Raw genomic sequence first — 19661 nt, 5'->3', positions numbered from 1 at the left:
TAAACAATGTAAGTCAAGTGTAACTGCATGATATATTTCGAGCTTAGCCGTGCTAAGCCGTCTGCTAAATCTTCTCTTGAATAATACATTTTAAGCAACTTTCACATCAAATAAACGAAGGCCACACTTTTAAAGCCTCTGTTAACGAATTCTTTTTTCTTCATAAGCAAGTAAATGCACAATATCTCCAGCTGTGTGACATGCGCGATGACAGTGGTTCTCATCTCTTAAATTAGTTTGCCGTTTTCTCGAATTCCCCGAGATGGGATTCGAGATGTGTCTAGACACATCTCTAATTCCATCCGTTTGAGACATTTCCACGGTATTTCCAGTAGATGAGGCCAGTGAAACCACGTCGGTTCCATCTTCGTATCGTGAGCCGGCTTTACGAAGGCGCCACACACAGGGGCGCACGTGTAGGATGCGGACATGACGAATACGCAACGCAACACAGGCGCGATCCTCACCTTTCATGAACGTGGCCGAAAAGCCAGCCTTGTTGACCGACCCGTCGGAGACGAACTTGACGAGCATGCGATTGGTGGTTGAGCGCAGGTCCTCGGGCGTCCGATAACCACAGAACTTGCCAAGTAGGGGGCTGCTCGCGTCGTGGCCATCCCGGACCTCCAGGTAGTCGTACACGCAGCTGTCGTGGTTTTCCACCTGCGCGGAAGTTACGTGCAAGGTTTTTCATTGCCACAAAGCTCGCGTTTCCGAGTGCGGTCCTTTTCGACGCACTGCAACACTCATGGTCGTCTGCTGGATTTCCGTTCCGTGTGTGTCCTTTGGATCATCTTTGCTTGTAGCAACAAGCACTCAAGTCTTTCTTCGCTTCGTTAATTTATCGTATCCTCGGTGCTAAATGTACATCAAAGTAGAGTGTGTGAAATAAACGAACATAAATGAAGCTGAAGAGTGTATTGTTATGCAAATGAAATTCTGATTGTTCCGAAACGTGTCATGCTAGCTAGGGCACCACGGAAACGCCGCTAACGGGCCACCTCCATCGAACAAAATATTATCATCATTATATTCGTCCTCAACGGCTGTTGGAAGAAGATATCGCTCTACGGGTGAGGAATGCATCCATTTGTTCCCCTCTGCCAAGTCTGCCCTAATTTCCTCCAACAAATCTTCTCATTTTCCCTTTTCCGCTATCCCTCTACGTCCACCGTAACCTGGAGCGATCTCTCGATCATACGGGCCCAACCACGACCAAGCTGTTCCGGAAGCATCATAATCGGCTGATTTTGCTCTTACGTTACGCCTGAGAAAACCCTCCCACACTCGAGTTATCACGCTCGTGAACCATTGGGTTTACATGGACTATCGAAAGTTGTGAGTACAGTTTTTGCCGTGCAGGATGCCGTAAAGGAACAAAGAAACTACAGGTTATTAGTTCTATTAAAGGGGTGGAGACACCAAATGTTTGGTTGGCTTGTTCTTTGCTTCAAATGTTGCGTATTGCTCCAAGAGGCGTGATACACGCTGCGCAATTCAGATATCTGCGGTAAATAATTTTTATGGAATTATTTGCACTGAGTGATTTCGGTTTCGGTTTCTGAGCGCCGGGGTGTGTTGCGACGTCACGATCAGGGAAGAGCAGCAACACTGCTCACATGGGCCCCAAAAGTTGTGACGCAAGCAGTGCTGCGTCGTCTGCTCTCGTACACATGCTGTGCATGGCAGCACCTTTCGAAATCATGTGCCGACAAACTTGGTCGGCACTGCGATATGCTGAGAAAAGCCGAGCGAGCGAGGAACGACACTGAGTCCTGAAACCAAGCGGCTCGCGTCGGTCGATCTCAATTGCCACACCGCGTATATGCCAACGCCGCTTCTGCGTTGTATTTCGGTTGGCACGCCCACGCCGATGCTCAGCGGACGTCTGTGTCGGTGGCCCGTAGCTGACCCTGGTCACATTACAGCGACGCGATGCCTCACTTTTTCTACCGGCCAATAGACCTCTCTGTCTTCACTTCGCGCCGCGCTGCGAGACTGGTCAGGATCCCGTGCCTGCTGATTGCGATATCTGCTGCTAATTTAGCAAACAGTCCATGTATTCGCTAAACGAATGCTTCCAGACAATTGTACAGGACTTTACCGCAGGTGTACGTAACTCTTCCGGGAAAGCACCCATGATGACGACTGCATCTCGGCGCTACTTTTGTTTATGCATAAGTGTCTGTATACAGGTAGCAATTACGCGTTAGTTCGGCATGAATTGCAAGCTGCGTTCCACTTAGGTTAAGCAAGCTCATATCTTTTGCGCTGGTTGCGGGTTTACTTGTTTGCTCAGTGCGATAACTCAATTTGCAAGAATCGCCGAAGGATCCGAGCACCAGCCAGGGGAACGCTTCGTAGCCAGGTTGTTGACAACGCGTAGGACCGTCGTTTCTGACTCGTTGTAACTGCTTTTTGCTTTTCCGATCTGTCCAGTACTTGAATTTAAATTGGTTTACCTAGCGGTATGTTCGGCACCCATTTGAGATAAACAAAATGGCTTAATTTGTTGCCCTCAAGCGACGCCGACGACTGTAGCTGCCGCCGCGGGCGCCTGCATCATTGACCGACAGACTGGGTCGCACTGCCTAACAGCGGCGCTTCCCGCTTGATGTTTTTGCGTCCTAAGATGTAAACAATCCTCGATTTCAGGTCGCTGTTGTCAAAACTACGCTCGATGACCATATGTATTCGCTAAAACTTGTGAACTCGCCATCCACAATCGCCGACATTGAACATACAAACCCGGCAGACTCGCTAGGCCTATTCGTATTGCAGGTGAGCCGAAGGGGGAACATGTGAAATGTAATCGCTCGTTTCGCTTATTCGCATTACGGAAAAGGTGCAAACAAGAGAGTCATCGTCTCATCGACGTGAAGGTTTCGCTCGGCCGCCGATATGAGGTGCCGGCTGGTGCGTCACCGACGGGCCTATGCATATGCCGATCTGCCCACCGGCCGCCGAGTCGCCGAAGCAGCGCCTCGCCGATGTCGCGCGTCGCCGTTCATAGTACGTCACGTTAGTGCGTTGTGATGTCACTGCTATTCACTGATATCGTTAGCAGGGCTTACGTCACCTATAGCGCTGGCGATAGGCATCGATCATGAGAAAGAACACTTAGGGACTCTTTGTAGCTCAATTAAAATATATTTTAAGCGCTTGTTGCGTCCAATACTTCGCCTTGGGTGACCTTACATACAGAGGAAGCCCATAACAAGCTTACTATAGTCTCAAAATTTGATGTCCCAACCCCTTTAAGTAATCTCGAAGCCAGGTTAAGCACCTCGCTTGTGAAGTTGACTATTAAGGGCACAGGGTAAGGTAAAATTAGAAAAAAAATCGTTTTTTTTTCTTTTGGAATTTTAGAAGTTGAATTCTTTCTACACATGTTCCATGATCGCACTTTCCTCAGAAAGCCATATTTACGGCAGAAAAACGCTTTTTCCGAAACCAAGTAGTGAGCGGCCACGCCCCCTTTCAGGATTAACGTCAATTTTTTCAACCAAAAAGTCCACCACCTGATTTCAAAACTTGTCTAAAATCAGCTACATATAAAAAATTGTCTGGCAACTATTGTACAGCTCCTCTTTTTTAGCCAAGACAATCCTGAGACGCTTTGCACGTTTTTTCCACGTTTCTGCAACCTTCATGCAGCTGCGTCCGAGTGCTATCCCTTTCGATCAGTATTGTAAATTGTGCCGGTGTTGGTTGCTGCTGATAAGTTGAGATGCCCAGGGCAAAGAAGGCCTTCGTCAGGCGTGAATTTCACGGCAACCGCTACGCTCATCGTGAAAAAGCAAAAGGATGTCCACGACCGAATGAGATCCCGAACGCCGAAAGCGCCAGCTCCTCGACATCGAAGCTTTCAAGATTTTCTCTGTGCTTCCAGGAAGAGGATGTGCTACAGAGCAGCAGCCAATATGCCTTAATGGACATGGACGGCATTTGTGCCGCAATTACACAGATTTGTGTGCGCAGAGAGTGCGGTGGAAGTGTTGAGCTCATCGAAATTGTGACAAAACGGGTAGGTGTTGCAAGCGTTTACAGTTTGAACTGTGAAGTTTGTAGTGCCGCACAACGATTTGAGACGTCGAAGAAAACTACTTCTGGCCTCTATGTAGCCAACCTCAGGTTAGGGTATGCCTTGAGGTTCATTGGTAACGGAATGGCTGCAGGAAATATACTCTGTGCTATGCTAAACCTTCTAAGCCGCCGACAAAGTTTGCGAAATACAATCAAGAGCTTCTAGGTCACATCGAAGCTGCTGCTCAGGAGTCGATGAAAAGGGCAGCTGACGAAGCTGTGCAGCTGAATGAGGGGGATAACGACATCGCAGTTGCTCTTGATGGAAGCTGGCAGAAGCGAGGCCATACTTCCAATAACTGCATAGTCTCTGCGACCAGTGTAGACTCTGGGAAAGTGCTGGATGTGGAGGTTTTGTCTAAACGTTGTCCAAAGTGCAGCATCAAGGGTACAAACAGTGACCCCCTTCATAGAGAGGTGTGCCAAAGCAACTACCAAGGCACCAGCGGTGGAATGGAAGTCGCAGGAGCACTGAAAATTTTCGGCAGGAGTGAGGAGCTTCACGGCGTTCGATACGTCAAATACCTTGGGGATGGTGACAGCAAGGCTTTTATGGCTGTGAAGGCACAAATGCCATATGGTGATTCCGTTGAAATATCCAAGGTTGAGTGCATAGGGCACGTGCAAAAATGGATGGGCACAAGGTTACGAAGGCTAAAAAAAGGAAACAAAGCAGGAAAACTCTCTGATGGACAGAGCCTCTCGGGCCGAGGCCGACTGACTGATGCAGTAATAGACAAGCTCCAGACGTACTATGGTTTGGCCATCAGAAAAAAATGTAGGAAACCTGGATGAAATGCGAAAGGCCGTTTATTTATTTATTTATTTATTTATTCAAGTTACCCCTAAAGGCCCTCCAGAAGAGGGTATTACATGCGCTTAGGCAACCTTCTTCCACTTATCGGCCACAGACGATGACCCATGCCATGGACTTTGCCCAAAGGGACCTGATACGTGGTGTGCCTTCAACAGAAGTCAGTCAGAGGGCAAGCCATTTTTCCACAAGGAGAGTTTGCCTGCATCTGTCTTGGAGGCTATCAAACCCATTTATAGGGAGCTATCGAAGGCTGAGCTCCTAGAGAAGTGCCTGCATGGGCGAACTCAAAATGCAAATGAGTCGTTCAACCATGTTTGGGAACGCGCGCCAAAGAATGTGTTTGTTAGGCTTCGGACCCTACGGATGGCAACACTGGATGCTGTTCCTTCATTTAATGATGGTAGCATCGCACGGGCCAACGTTTTGAAGGCGTGTGGATTGAACCCAGGGAGCAACACCATCAAGTGGCTGAGGGAAGCTGACCATAAGCGCATGTACTTTGCGGACCGAGCAACACGACAGCTTACACAAGAGGCCCGAAAGTCAAAACGACAAGCCGAAAAGCGAAAAAATGACGGCGACAGTGACTACGAAGCAGGGGGCTATTAAACCAATTACTATAGAGGCGTTTCTGCGAATAAAAAATCGTTTTTCACATCTTTTTTCTCTTTACGCTCTATTATCTCAAAACAGTGTTTTTTCTTACAAAGGTACCATTATTTCCAATGCCTTTCTAGACAGACGGCTGATTTTTTTTTTTGCAATCATCTACATAAGTGTTGCCAACTACTGAACTAGAATTAAGCAATTTCACTGAGCAGTTATTCTGTTATGAATTTTGAAATGCGCAAAGAAATGCCAGATTTGTGTACTACCGGAAAAAATTTTATTAAAAATCGAATTTTCAACACATTTCAAATATTCTAGTTCAGTAAAAAGAGCACAAAATTTGGCAAACAATGATATATGTATTATTAGCCTACTGTTAATAGTTAGTGAGAAACATGTACCTCAACATGGCCTAAAATGCATGGGAAGTATAGGGCTTACCCTGTGCCCTTAATTCAGCAGTTTCGCTCACTTGCGTATGTAAGAGAACGGATTTAGACTCGTGTGGTGCAGCGGAAGCTCGCTGACGCCTTCCAGAATTCCAGCGCATTGCTTCCTCGTACAACGGAGTTCCTATGGCTTTTGCACTTCAGCCATCGACGGAATAGCTTCAAGCCGCAATCAGGGAAGTGTCGCATCCATGCCCTCGATCCAGTGAACCTACCACCCGTTGAGACTCGGGCCCTTTCGCGGTGGAATCCAAGCGTTGACCACATGAGCTGCTTGTGATTGTGCATGCACCGACAAGGAGTCGACGTTCTACCCCGCTCCAAGTCATGTCCCCTGCCCAACCTAGACCCCCAGTCAACCGTGTCCAGACCTCAAGGAGAGCGAGCCGACTGTGCTACCCGCCAATGCTTCTTTTGCGATTTTATCCGCTGAATGGGCAAGACAAAGGCTAAAGTTAAAGTGAAAAGTCAATCGAAATGATTCTGCACCCGGCTAAACCTCAATACCTCTCAAGGAGCGTTCGGACTCGAACATTCTTGGAGTATTTGAGTGCAAGAAGACACATACCTCACAAAAACCTTTTAGGACCACAACTTCGGAACAAGCACGAGGCAAAGACATGTGCCGCTTTTCCTGCAAACTAAGCTCAAGATTCTGAAAATAGATTACCCGTTCATTGTGAATAATTCTAGTGAAGTGCTGGACTTTATGAAATCGGGTAACATTCATTGCCTTCGTGCGTTCTCAGTTAGTATCAAATACCCCTATTACTCGCTGCCTCATGATTTGTTACTGGGCTGCGTGGAAATTTGGCGTGTTTGGAAGTATGGCATTTCAAAACTGAGCAGGCATCCGAGCTAGCAGTTTTCTAGAGCTGCATATTAGCTGACGTATACACATGTATTTTTCCAATGGGAAGCCCGACCTTCAGAAGAAGGGGAAGAAGTGGGCACGGCGGACCAAGCATAGGCATGTGGACTAACATGCACTTATTCTGCCTCACGCAGGTTGTTTTGGTTAGCCTTGCCGGAAGGGGAGACCGCTAGGTGCCGGCGAGTGCGAACGCGCTTCGCATCGGCTCTGTACAAGCACGACGATTTCGTCCGGATTTCGACCCACTCAGTGCCCATCTCTTCACTGCACCGTTCCTAAAGGTGAGCGCTACCATCTGTTCAAATGTGGTGACCGTCGGTCTCCCCTAAGTGGGCCCACGGGCCGAAAACCGCCCTTTGCCGATCAGCTGTCGTACTAGGTCTAGCGCCACTGTGCGCTAAGCCTAAGCCGCTCGACCTCCCCTACGTCGACAGTATGGAGGCCAACGTGATCGGAGAGACAATCAACACGAAGGACTACGATCCCAGGGACTGGAACCATATCCTTAGCTTACCCGCCCGTCAGAAAGGAGCGCCTAAAAACCAGGACCAGGCGAACGCCACCACCGGCTCACTACCTGAAGTTTTAGTACTCCAAGCGTCCCAGCTGTGCGCGACGCGTCTCGCGGCGCAAAGGTAGCAACGCCAGCCGCGGTTGCCTGGGGATGCCTACAAGATAGTGTTTCGGTCAAACGGGGGACTTAATTTAAACCACCTTCAACCGCGCCAGCTTCGCCTGGCCCTGATAACTGCAGCCAAGGACCTCCAAGTCCCGGACGCCACCAACTTGCGTATCCACCCCCTAAACAACACCTGCACGATGGGTACCCCGCATCAAGCCGACACGCTACGCCTGGTCGCCATCAAACAAATCTCAATTCGAACCCAAGCCTACACCGTCACCGCCTACATCCCCCCCCCCCGGATGGTGCACTAAGAGGAGTAATAACTAACGCCTACTGGGAAGAAACCCCAGCACAGATTCTTGAAGACCTCATCACGGGCAACCCTGGCGTCCCCCTCATTGATGCACGCCGCATGGGACAGACCCGTTCGATCCTCATTACCTTCCGGGCGGGTCTGGTGCCCCGAACCATATCCTACGGAGGCGGACTCCACAACTGCACTTTATATAGAGGACACCTGGATGCTTGCACAAACTGTAGAAAACCAGGGCAACGCGCGGATGTGTGTACCCTTCAGCGTACACACAACTGTTCAAGATGCGGTATCCCACGTCCCCGAGAGGACACTCCGACATGCACCCCAGCCTGCATACTCTGTGGAGGCGCCCACATGACGGGTACTAAAGGTTGCAAAGCGAGGGGACGGCGCTCACCGCAACCGCACACTTCCCGCACACCGGAGCGAGACGCGGACCGCGGCAGCGTTCGTCGCTCTAGCAAGTCTCGTTCATCGTCTCGTCGCCGCCAGGACCAACAGCCTCCACAACTTTCCTGGGCAGAGTAGCAATCAATAGGCTCAAAGCTACCAGCAAGCCCTCAACCCCCCCGCCCACACAGGTGGAGCCCCGTGACCGGGAGCTACAGGAGAGGAGGTGAGTCGTCTTACTCTCTCATCAAGACCCCCCTCTACCCCTCTACCGCTTCTGCCAATAGTCCCTCAACGCAACCCACGCTGCTACCTCAAACACCCACTGAAAACATGGAACAATCGGACTCCCAAACCCACACCTCACCCCCACCCAAGAAAAAACACACAACAGAGCAACCACCCGTCACCCAAACTGACCTTCAATTCCTAGAGGCCCGCATGGACGCTAAACTCGCCGAAATGAGCGCGCATCTAGAGGCAAAATTTAATCACCTCGTCGACCAGCTGTCCCAACGCTTCGAGCAACAAATTGAAGCGGCATTTGCGCGCATGGTGCATACCCTTGAGATGAGCCTCGCACGGTACGACACCCGCCTCCAAACAATAGAGCAGGTCCTTCCCTCGCTGCACCTACCCAATCCCCCCCACAATCCCGCCCACCTACCCTCACTCCACCCAAGCTACAGCATGGCGGGGCGACCACCTAATTCCTTATCAATTCTGCAATGGAACTGCCGCCGCATCCGGGGCAAACGCGCACCCCTCCAACTCCTCCTCCCCACTCTACCCACGCCCTACATCTTCCTCCTTCAGGACACACATGCCCTTGCAACACTTCCCAGCTGCACATCCACTCACTCGGACGCAACGAATACACCAAGGGCTTCCACTCTCATACATCGCTCCATTACACATAAAACGCATCAGATCACCTCCGAGACGCCCTGCGTGATCACAGAAATCATACCGGATGCACACTCCACATCATCTATTTTTATTTCAAATACACACCGTCTCAACTGATGGCTTCATTGGAAACGCTACTGCGCGATCTCCATCGTATTGCAGGCAAGCATCCATTGATTATCGAGAGGGGACTGCAACAGTCAGCATAGTGACTGGGGCTACCGCACCATCACGGGACGAGGAAGGCGACTCTGGTCATTGGTACAACAGCTCCGCCTCACAATACACAACAACTTTAACACTCCCACGATAATTGGCAACAGTGTCAGCGCGGACACCAGCCCGGACTTGACACTGAGCCGCAACCTTGAGGGTATTACGTGGAACATAACACATCACACATTAGGGAGCGATCATTACATCCTATCCGTTACAGTACCGCACAAGCAAAGAACGACCCTTCACCTAATACACAAACTGGGATGCGGTCCGCGCCGCACAGGCGGCCCTTCCTGACGCCCCCATTACAGACATCGACCAGTGGGTGGCATCACTCATGAACGATGTCTCCGCACATACTCGAACGCTTGACACCACACCAGATACGCCCACCCTCGACACTCGCCTGGCCCACCATAGCATCCTAGAGCGCTGGAAAAGGCAAAAGCTCAATCGCACCCTTAAAAAGCGGGTAGCCGCACTACAAACATAAATTACTGAGCACTGGGGAGCTCTGCCGATCCAACTGGGGACAGATTTGCGACAATATGGCTGGCAATCTGTCCTCCAAACGCAGTTGGCAACTCCTCCGTCACTTAATTGACCCCACGCAATCCAAAACAGCCACACAACACCACGTCACACGCCTTATACACAGGACCGACCTTTCTCCCGACGCACTCATCGACATACTTAGGAACACACATACAACTCCCGGTACGTCAAACTCCCTGGCCCCCTATGCCGGCAGCCCGAATGCCAATCTCGACACGGAGATTACGGAAGCAGAAGTCAGAGCGGCCCTCCTGACTCTCCGCTCTAACTCCACTCCAGGAGTTGACCGTATCTCATATAGCATGCTCCGCAATTTGGACGATCAGTCACGGGGTACTTCAGCACATGCTGGCAGAAGGGCACCCTTCCGCAATCCTGGCGTCACGCCAAAATCTTATTCATACCCACGCCCCACAAACCCCTTACACCTGCAAATCTTCGTCCCATCTCACTAACATCATGTCTGGGCGAGCTTTTGGAGCATGTCGCACTCGCCCGACTCACCCAACACATGACGGAGCAAGACCTCTATCCGCACAGCATGGTGGGCTTCCGTCCCCACCTGTCGGCCCAGGACGCCATGTTCCAGCTCACACAGGATATTTTTTACTCCTCATACCGGGCCACACAAAAGCTGTCCTCGCCTTGGATCTCTCCAAGGCCTTTGATCGCCTAGACCATGAAGCGATCATGGCGGCGGTCTCCCCTTTGAACATAGGTGAACGTATGTACACCTATATTCAAGCATTCCTTACTAACCGCACGGCCGAAGTTCACTTCGGTCCCCACACATCCCATTCATACACCTTTAGTGGGGTTGGCACCCCCGAGGGATCTGTCCTCTCCCCTTTCCTCTTCAATGTCACACTCATCCCCCTTCCCCGCAAACTACAAACTATCCCTCACCTTCTGCATAAACTCTATGCTGATGATATCACTCTATGGACCACCCATGGCAGTGATGGAGACATAAAGAATACTCTGCAGTCGGCAGCTGCCCTCACCCAAACACATGCGCGGAGTATCGGACTCTCATGCTCTCCGGAGAAGTCGGAGCTCCTCATACTCCGCCCCACAACCCGAAACTGCCCCACAGCCCCACAGCCCCCCCCCCCCCCCCCATAACCGTGAAACTGGAAAACCGGCACATCCCGGAGGTACACACTTTCCGGGTACTGGACCTCCACATCCAGAACAACGGGAAAAACACTCTCACCAACCAGAAACTCAAGCAGACGGCGATGTCGATATCCCACCTAATCCGCAGAGTTTCTCAAGCCCAGCTTTCAGGGACATGGCCGTTTAGTTCGGCAAACTGCCACCACGGGCCGCTTCACCCTGAACTCCTTCTTTCTCTTTTCTTTTCTCCTTTCCTGCCTCGCATAGCCGCACGCAGGCAGACGGGAGGGCGCACAGCTGCGGGGTTGGGTTTGGCGGTTAACCGTTGTTCGGATTCCACACTCTAGCAGGAGGAAGAAGCAAGTAGGGCTTTGTGGGCTAAGAAAAACTATCAATGCGGCCTGAAGCCTTCGCTGCGCCTGAGGAACGCATGTTCAGTAGCAGGATGTTGAGAAAGGCGCCCAGTTAGAACAGAAAGAGGGGACGGAAAAGGCAAGATGGCTGAAGGGCTTGTTGAGGCCGTTCGATAGGGACGCTGTGTGGAGTGAAAACGCGTGGTTCTTTTTGACGAGTTGTAAGGTAGAGAAGAGACACATCCCAGCAGAAGCAGGACGCAGTGATACAGTGTGTCATATCTCACCGGCGCCGTATCCTTTCGCTGCATTACAACTAGCCCAAAGTGCCACCTTAGTGAACTCCTGGATTTAGGCTCGTGATTAGAAGTCAAATTAATATGTATAAAAATAAAAAATCAAGGATGCCGAATGCAGGGATGTCAGATGCTTGTAGAAGAATTTTTTGGGCGAACGCAATGGAAGCGTCCAAAAGGCCAATCTCAACAATCATTTGGGGAGTTAGTTGCAAGATGCCGTCTTGGTTGTGTAATTGCTGTCGCTTATCTTTGTGGCGGATCAGTGAACCAGCTCTTTTATCGGCGTAATGCCATGTACAGTTTTCAGAAACACGTCGAACTTCTCATCAGCACGACTATAGTTCAGCGCTATATTTCGCGAAAAGTAACGGTTATAAATTTTCTTTCTTTTTTTCCGAGGACGGTTACTGACTGCAATGCTCTCCCTGAGAGAGTACTATCCGCTGTTGACTTTCTGAAGGCCTTTGATGGTGTATTTTAGTTACTGTATAGAGATATTCTTCAGTTTTATTTGTCGTGCATGCTTTTATTACTGACTTATTGCCCTTGTATGTTATATCTTTGTGCCCTTCCTGCTTGCACCCAAGCAAGAGGTCTGCAGTATTGGGTAAATAAGTAAATAAATAAATACAGGACTCCGTGTCCAGAACTGAGCGTATCTAAAATCAACTGGTGAAACCACGAATAGCGGCGCACTCCAGGTTTTTTTTTTTTTGTGACCGTAGTGAGACACTCCTGTGGAATCTGAGGATACTGAACGTTCTCTTGGACCCCGCCTCTCTCATCGTGTAACCTCAGCGTTCATGAACTGAGCGGCCAACAATGGCTTTGCGGGACAGTGGCAGAAACACATTGTTTAAATTAAGGGGCTCAGATGGAGCAATTGCCGACAGACCACAGTAAGGGTAATCCCGCATGTACAGTACTCACGGATTGAAATAGGACATTCGGAGCGCGTGGCCGTCGCTTCATGGAGTGCCGCCCGTAGACGCTCATGAAACCAAGGTGGTGCATTGTGGTATGGCGCGAGAGGGAGAACATCTACAAAGCAGAATTGTTCCTTCCAGTAGCCAATGAGCCGGCCTGTGGTTTACCACATGCCGCGTGGCACTGCAAGGTTAGCGCTCCGAATGTCCTATTTCAATCCGTGAGTACTGTACATTGAAACCACCACCACTGCTCTCCCAAAAAGCTGCACAGAGCATGAGTAGGATTGTTTCTTGGTTCTGTTACGTAGTTATCAAACAAATCCATGTACCATTGTTTGCGCTTGTTTGTTAAATTATCCTAGCCCGAAGAGTCGCCGCGGTGGCTAAGTGGTTATGGCGCACGGCTGCTGGCCCGAAAGACGCGGGTTCGATCCCGGCCGCGGCGGTCGAATTTCGATGCAGGCGAAATTCTAGAGGCCCGTGTACTGTGCGATGTCAGTGCACGTTCAAGAACCCCAGGTGGTCGAAATTTCCGGAGTCCTTCACTACGGCGTCCCTCATAGCCTGAGTCGCTTTGGGACGTTAAAACCCAATAAACCAAACCAGACTAGCCCGAAGCAAAAGAAAAAAACTAACCGTCCTCACCATGTTTTGTGTACTACAGCTCTTGAACATCGTAATCGGGCCGGACAGTTATTCAGAACACTGACTTCAGTGTTGCGACAATATTAGAAGCGCTGCAACGCCATGCGTCGGGTTCCGACTTTATATCCCTCTATGGTTGCCTGTCTCGGTCTCCCACTGCATGCAGTTTGTACATTTGCAGCATAGTTTCAGAAGGGAATCTGTGGATAAAATTGGGACATGCAGCAACGTAACCTCCCGAAAATGGACACAACGTTGCTATACAGAATACGCGGAGTGTAATACGCTTCTTACCTGCACAAATGTAACATTTGCATCGCAGTCTCAGGCTGCAAACAATTATTACGTTAGAACCAGAAAAAAAAAATTCAGGGGGCACTTTGTTGAACTAAAGTGCGGTGAGGCGAAAGCCTTTAGCGCGGTGTTGCTGCTTGTGTCACTGATGTGGGGTTAAGATGTTAATGAAGTACACAATTGCTTTTGAATCTTAAAGGCTGGAGACACTGCAGGGCATATTTGGGAGGCATCCATCTGATTCGACGCCCTTCTGCAAACACTCTCCAGCGTCCTAGACAAGCAGAACTAGATATGCGTTGGCAGGAAGTAGCGTAGTCGTTAGCACGCTTGGTTGCGGAACGGAAGGATGGTAGAACTACTTTCTGAGTATTTGCATGCTTGCATTCATACTATTATGCTCCTGCAAAAGTGATGGAACCGTTTGCTGTATTAGTTGCCGGCGGCGACACCATAACAATAAAGTAAAGATTTCGAACGGTGATTCCTTGTCAATGCACAGCTATCAGTGAGTGTTTGCGACCGATTTTAGGATAGTGTCTCGCTTGTGTGAAGAATTCGTTCTTAACTCACTCTTGAAATCTTTTAACAAAAAAATAACTAAACAGATAGCCTCACTAGAGAGAATACATGGGTAAGCATTTACCCTTCATCTCGTTATGAGAAGCTGAATTCGCGTTCTTGCTTGTATCATACTCTTTTCAAAATTTTTTGCGCGTATATTGAATTTTTTCTTTGTTTTGTGCCTTGTTATGAACGCTGCCAAGCTGCAGACGTGACGGACGTTCATTAATTTCGTGTTGGCTGCAGCAAATAGCGCGTGCTTTTTTTTTCTAATGTATACAGATTTTTCTTTTAAAAGCCGTAAAAGTAGCATCGCCGTGGTCCGTGCAGGTGGATTGTGCGCCAAGGCGGACATTATGTCCGTGGTAAAGTTCATTTAAAAGACTATTAATGAACTATAAATTGAAGGCTGTAAACATCGAAAGTTAAACAAGTCATCAAAATTCTTTAATAGATACAAAGTCTTTAAAAGGATCCAATTCCCAAAGTCACTCGCGAAATGCGCCGATAGTAGCACATCTCCACTTTATGCCATGGGGATGAGTTTATCGCCGCAATAACTAAACAGCGATACTTAATCGTCGGGCCGACCAGCTGCCTTCTTCTGTGAGCCGCGAGAGATTTGGGGAGGCAAAGCCACTTGGATAGTGAGAATTACTCGCCCACATTCGACAGTACTAGTATGAGCTCCGTGCGCTGGTATGGTGGCGCCAGCAGCGACCACATCGCCAGCGCCGCCTCGCGGCACTCGCGGCGTTAACCGGACGCTCAGTCACGGCCGGTCTCTCGAGCGGAGAGCCCGCGCTCTCCTCGAGACAGGCCGTGGTGGCGCTGCGCCTTCCTCCATGCCGGTGTGTTCGCGTCAGCCCGGCCGCATAGCAGACGAGCACTAACCATTCTAAGTCAACGCCTGCTTTTCTGCGGATTTCAAGGCATTGAAAGCCTTGTCGCCACCGCTGCTACATTTAGTTTCAATTGCTTTCAGGTTGTGCTGATCACCGATGCCGAGCAGCCATGATTGTGTTGCAGTCCCGACGGCACTGCAATATTTGGCAGCGCAGTTGACCTTATTGAGATTAATTAAGTATCTTTACAGTTTGAGAAACAGGTCTCTAATTGACTCAGATAATGAAATCAGCTATGCAGTTTACACCCACTGTGACATCCACTATGTGAATGGTCGGCTAGAATTGCGAAAAACGCACTTACTACGCATATCAGATTATAATGCTCTACATCCTGCAGGATCGTCACTGCTTTACTTTGTGTATTCCCCTCAGAGAAGCATAGCTCTAAGCATACAAAAATACGATGGGTTTCTTGCTAAGTATATTCCACAGTTAGAGGACTTTCATTTCAGGGATTTCGTGAAGGCACCAATTACATGAATTATTTCGGTCGTATTTTTCTTTTGGTAAATAATTAACTCTAGAAAGGCTGCCGCGGTGGCTCAGTGGTTATGGTGCTCAGCTGCTGACCTAAATGACTCGGGTTTGATCCTGGTTGCGGCGGTCGCATTTCGATGAAGGCATAATTCTAGAGGCCCGCGTACTGCGCGATGTCAGTGCACATTAAAAAAACCCAAGTGGTTCAAATAATTTGGAACCTCCTTCTATTGCGCCTCTTATAGTCTGAGTTGCATTGGGACGATAAACTTCATTAAAATCAAAATATTAATTCCAGAAATTAAGGGTCTAGCGATGTTGTGAAATCCAAGAAATATATATAAGGAAATTTGAACCACTCTCTATTTTTCTTTTCCCTCATCCTGAACAGGATTTGAGATCTTAGAAATGCAACAAATAAGGATACAAAATTTTAAACCACTGTAGGAAATAAAATGATTCAAATAAATACACAAAACCTTAGGTGAAACAATGTGAAAACAACATAAGTATACTCAGAAGTACGACGTCGCTCCCACAGCATACACACAAGCACAAAAAAAACCAGAAACAAAATTGACTCGCTGAACCACAGATGAGCATAACAAACGAAGACTCAAACTCCAGATGCTAGCTCCAAGAACTTCACCATAGACCATTTCCTGTGACTGACTGAGCGCATTCCTTCCCTCTACATAAAGACCTAAAGCAACTCCTATGAATGATGGCGCGTTCAAAACACCCTAGTGAGTGTCAACCCTTTCCCAGTTCACACTCATCAATTTAATTCCACAGTGTACTCACTTCCAGCAGACCCCCTGTGCGTGAGCGAGCATGCACGATGTCCAAAGAAAGTGTTAAAATATTGTTACGGGGAAATACTATTTACATTTATTTACAAGTGTTGGGGGTTAGAATAAAAAGTTCCTAGCAGGGAGCACCAACACGAACAGGGAGCTGCATTAACCACCTCTTCTTCGTTCGTCCTTTCACGCGAGAGGCCACTTCGTCTTCCACTGCCACTTCATCGTAACAATATATTCGGTACCTTTTGCTGCAGTGTTTTTATAGCTGTTGTGACATTGCTCAACAGAGCAGTAGGTCGAGCACCCATAATTATCCAAGTTTGTTTTCGCCTTCGAACGAAACACCTCACCGCTCGCCTCGCTCACTGCAAACTGAACCAGAAGCTGCGTCGGCTGCGTCCGCCTTTCGCCACCGCTGTTAACCAGGTGGCGCCACTCGCGCGCACCAAACTGCAGCGCACGGAGCCCATAGACTGACGCGCCTGACAGAGTTCCTGACAGAGACGCACCAAAATAAAAAAAGAGAGGAAAACAGGAAGCACGGCAATAAAGTAGAATAAAAATGGCGAATAATAAATGGCGTCGGCAACCAGCTGAAGGAACATGGGCTGGGAATGAGGGGGACACATAGGTATTTGGCTTTTCCCGTAGCCGCCTTTGTCGCTTCTACTCAGGCGGCTTGAATGCGCGTTTTGACATGGACGGGTAGCAGGTGCTCGTCACGTGCAAAGCCAGTTTAGAAGAAAAACTTGACGATTCTGCTCATCGGGCCTTTCCCCTTTGACGTCACGCTGTTTACCCCAGGGATAGGTCTCTCCCCGCTGTAAAGAAAGTGACAATGCTTTGGTTTACACAACCGGTTTCGTCGGAAGGTAAAGCAAAATTCCAAAAAAAAGGAATTCTTTCGCGATGTTTAGTTTCCGGGAGGCGTCTTGGGAAAAAAGGGAAAGCACGTGAGCCTTGCACGTGATCCCGAATCCTTGACGCTGTTTTTATGCTAGGTTGTTCGCTGGCGTACTATAAATACAGTACAATCGAGATGCTGAACACCATTCGTCCACATTCAGCAACTGCAGCCTCACCTTTCTGCCAGAAGCAACTGATGTACCACTCCGTCGAGAGAGTCATCGCAAAAACGGTAAGTTTTAACTTTTTTGTTTGAATATTGTAACATTAAAACCTTTTTTTTATATTTGTAACGCACTGCTGGGTACATTTAGTCATTACCTGTGGTTTGAATTTGGTATGTGCAGCCATCTACTTCATCAGAAAAATAAAGTGCATTTATTCCATCTGCAGCACTAAGTTTGAAACCAAAGTAATGGTCTTCCAGAGATTGTTAAAAAGGTACCCTGGAAAACTCGCTCTATTTAAAATAACGGCAAAGCAAGAACAAAAAATAATTACGGATTGTATTAGATTATCTGCTTTAAGTGTGGATGATTCATCTATCACCGAACACACAGACTTGTTAAGGACAGTATGCATATGGTAGGGAATAAAACAACATAGAGGGTCACTTATATTTACTCCGCTCACGCATCATTTAGTCTAATAGTTGTGACTGTTTTCACCCGGTTTAGGAACGAGGTGCCAACTGCATTCCCATATTCAAATGCACTAGCTCCACTTTCCACCGGACTAGTCCCGAGCAAGACAACATCGCATCATTCACAAAAATGTACAAGTTCATGTACATATCGTTTTCTGTAATGTTGTTATAAAAATGTTTGTTGCGCTTCTGTTATGGGTCACAACATTTTCGCGTAGTATTGCGTGCCGGCAAATAGTTGTTCAATTTAGTATTTGATATTAGTAAGTCGCACCGACCTTAGTATACCGAATTTAGTATTATACCCATGCTACACGGGCGCTTCGAATGCCTTCCAACCTAATGTCATTCGACTCGACTGCCGAACTTACGCTGCTACATGAAGTTTCTCAACGTCATTCGGTTCGGATGACATTCGAGTCGACGGAGCTCGGCGGAGACATTCCAGATTTTGGAATGCCGTCGAAACGCGAACGCAGCCCGAACCGACCAATTGCGTTGCCGCCGCCATCGTTTCGCCCCGCCCACAGCCGCGCGAGTGCTTTCGGCTCTGTGGCTGCTCATTTTGATACCTGCTGCTCGCTTTTTCCTGCTCTTTGCTTAGCAAATAGCTCGTGTTCTGTATACGTAAGTGCTTGAAGATAACAGTGCACCGAAGAACATTTACCGCGTGAGCATGAAATATCTCCAGCAGTGTGCCGATGAGGACGCCTGCGCGCATATACTATTGTTTACATCGCTGCGTACGAACAGCTAGCGCTCGTTTGCATGACTGACTGAGAAGATCTCAGGCGATCCTTCTACATCGAATTCGCACGGCCTCTGCTCGCACTCCTGCATGGATGCATAAGACCTGCATAGCATCGTCTCCGCTCTGCTCTTTATGTGGTGTGTGCGGGGATATCGAACATTATATTATGTACTGCCCAGAGTACAACGCGGAAAGGCAGGTGATGTTCGCTTCCTTCAAGAAGACAGGAACCCGTCACAGCACAGTGCAGGACATTGTCTACCCGAGTGGAAACCAGACATGCAGAAGGGAGGCTGCACGCCTTCTTTTAACATTTCTGCAGAACACGGATCTTGTCTTTAAATGGTGACAGCAGGAACGGACTATGGCCTACTGTGATTGAATGTGTGCGTAGATGGTGTCTTCCGGAGTGGACTACCTTATACTGTGAGTGAATGTGTGTATGGAGTGTGGCACTACAATGGCCTATGTTCTACTGTGACTGAATATGTGCATAGATCGTGACTTCTGGAGTGGACTGTGATGTGAACTGTGTGGATTGATTGTGTGCATAGATGGTGACTGCGGGAGAGATTGTGTGCTATTATAAGAGACTGTGCGCTTAGCGGGGTAGATGCGTCATTGTTAATATCGAAGGGACGCTGCGGTGGAGCAATTGCCGGCAGATAAAGCAAGGCTAACCCCACCTGTAGCATTCAACACCTCAACCTCAACCTTAAAACGCATTCTGCGCTTTAGTTCTATTAAATAATCTCATCTTTTTTGTACTGGTTGTACCCGTGGCTTGTTAAGGCAGTGCGACAATCTGTGGGAGGAAGCGCCGATACGATCGCTCGCCTGAGAAACACTTGACAGCTGGGCTACTGACATCGTGTACGATCGGCGCTTGTCGCTAATTGTCCCGACTTCGTCCGACGCGATCAGTAGTTTATTTTAAACTGCTTTATTTAGAAGTATCATTGGGGCCCGTTCGCAGTAATTGAAAAGGCATAACTTGTTATCCACAAAATAGCAACGGCGACGACTGCTGCTGGTCGTAAAGCAGTGCTCGGCGGTTTGGGTAACACCGGCGCTTCCCGTTCATCGTATGCGCGCCCTGCGATGTGAGCAATAGT

At 48.7% G+C, this 19661-nt stretch overlaps 1 protein-coding gene across 3 annotated transcripts in view; it reads right to left on the bottom strand.

Moving 5' to 3' along the window:
- LOC144116373 (protein tolkin-like) overlaps positions 1 to 19661 on the bottom strand; it is a 1150388-nt gene that overhangs the window by 107724 nt on the left and 1023003 nt on the right. For all 3 annotated transcript variants that reach the window (XM_077651146.1, XM_077651147.1, XM_077651145.1), the window contains one exon: positions 468 to 663. In XM_077651146.1, coding sequence (XP_077507272.1) covers positions 468 to 663 — 196 coding nt within the window. The remainder of the gene's footprint in view (positions 1 to 467; positions 664 to 19661) is intronic.

Source organism: Amblyomma americanum, chromosome 1 (assembly GCF_052857255.1).
Source record: "Amblyomma americanum isolate KBUSLIRL-KWMA chromosome 1, ASM5285725v1, whole genome shotgun sequence".
Lineage (NCBI taxonomy): Eukaryota > Metazoa > Arthropoda > Arachnida > Ixodida > Ixodidae > Amblyomma > Amblyomma americanum.
Note: the sequence above shows the minus strand (reverse complement) of the source record. Positions and strands in the feature narration are given on the sequence as shown.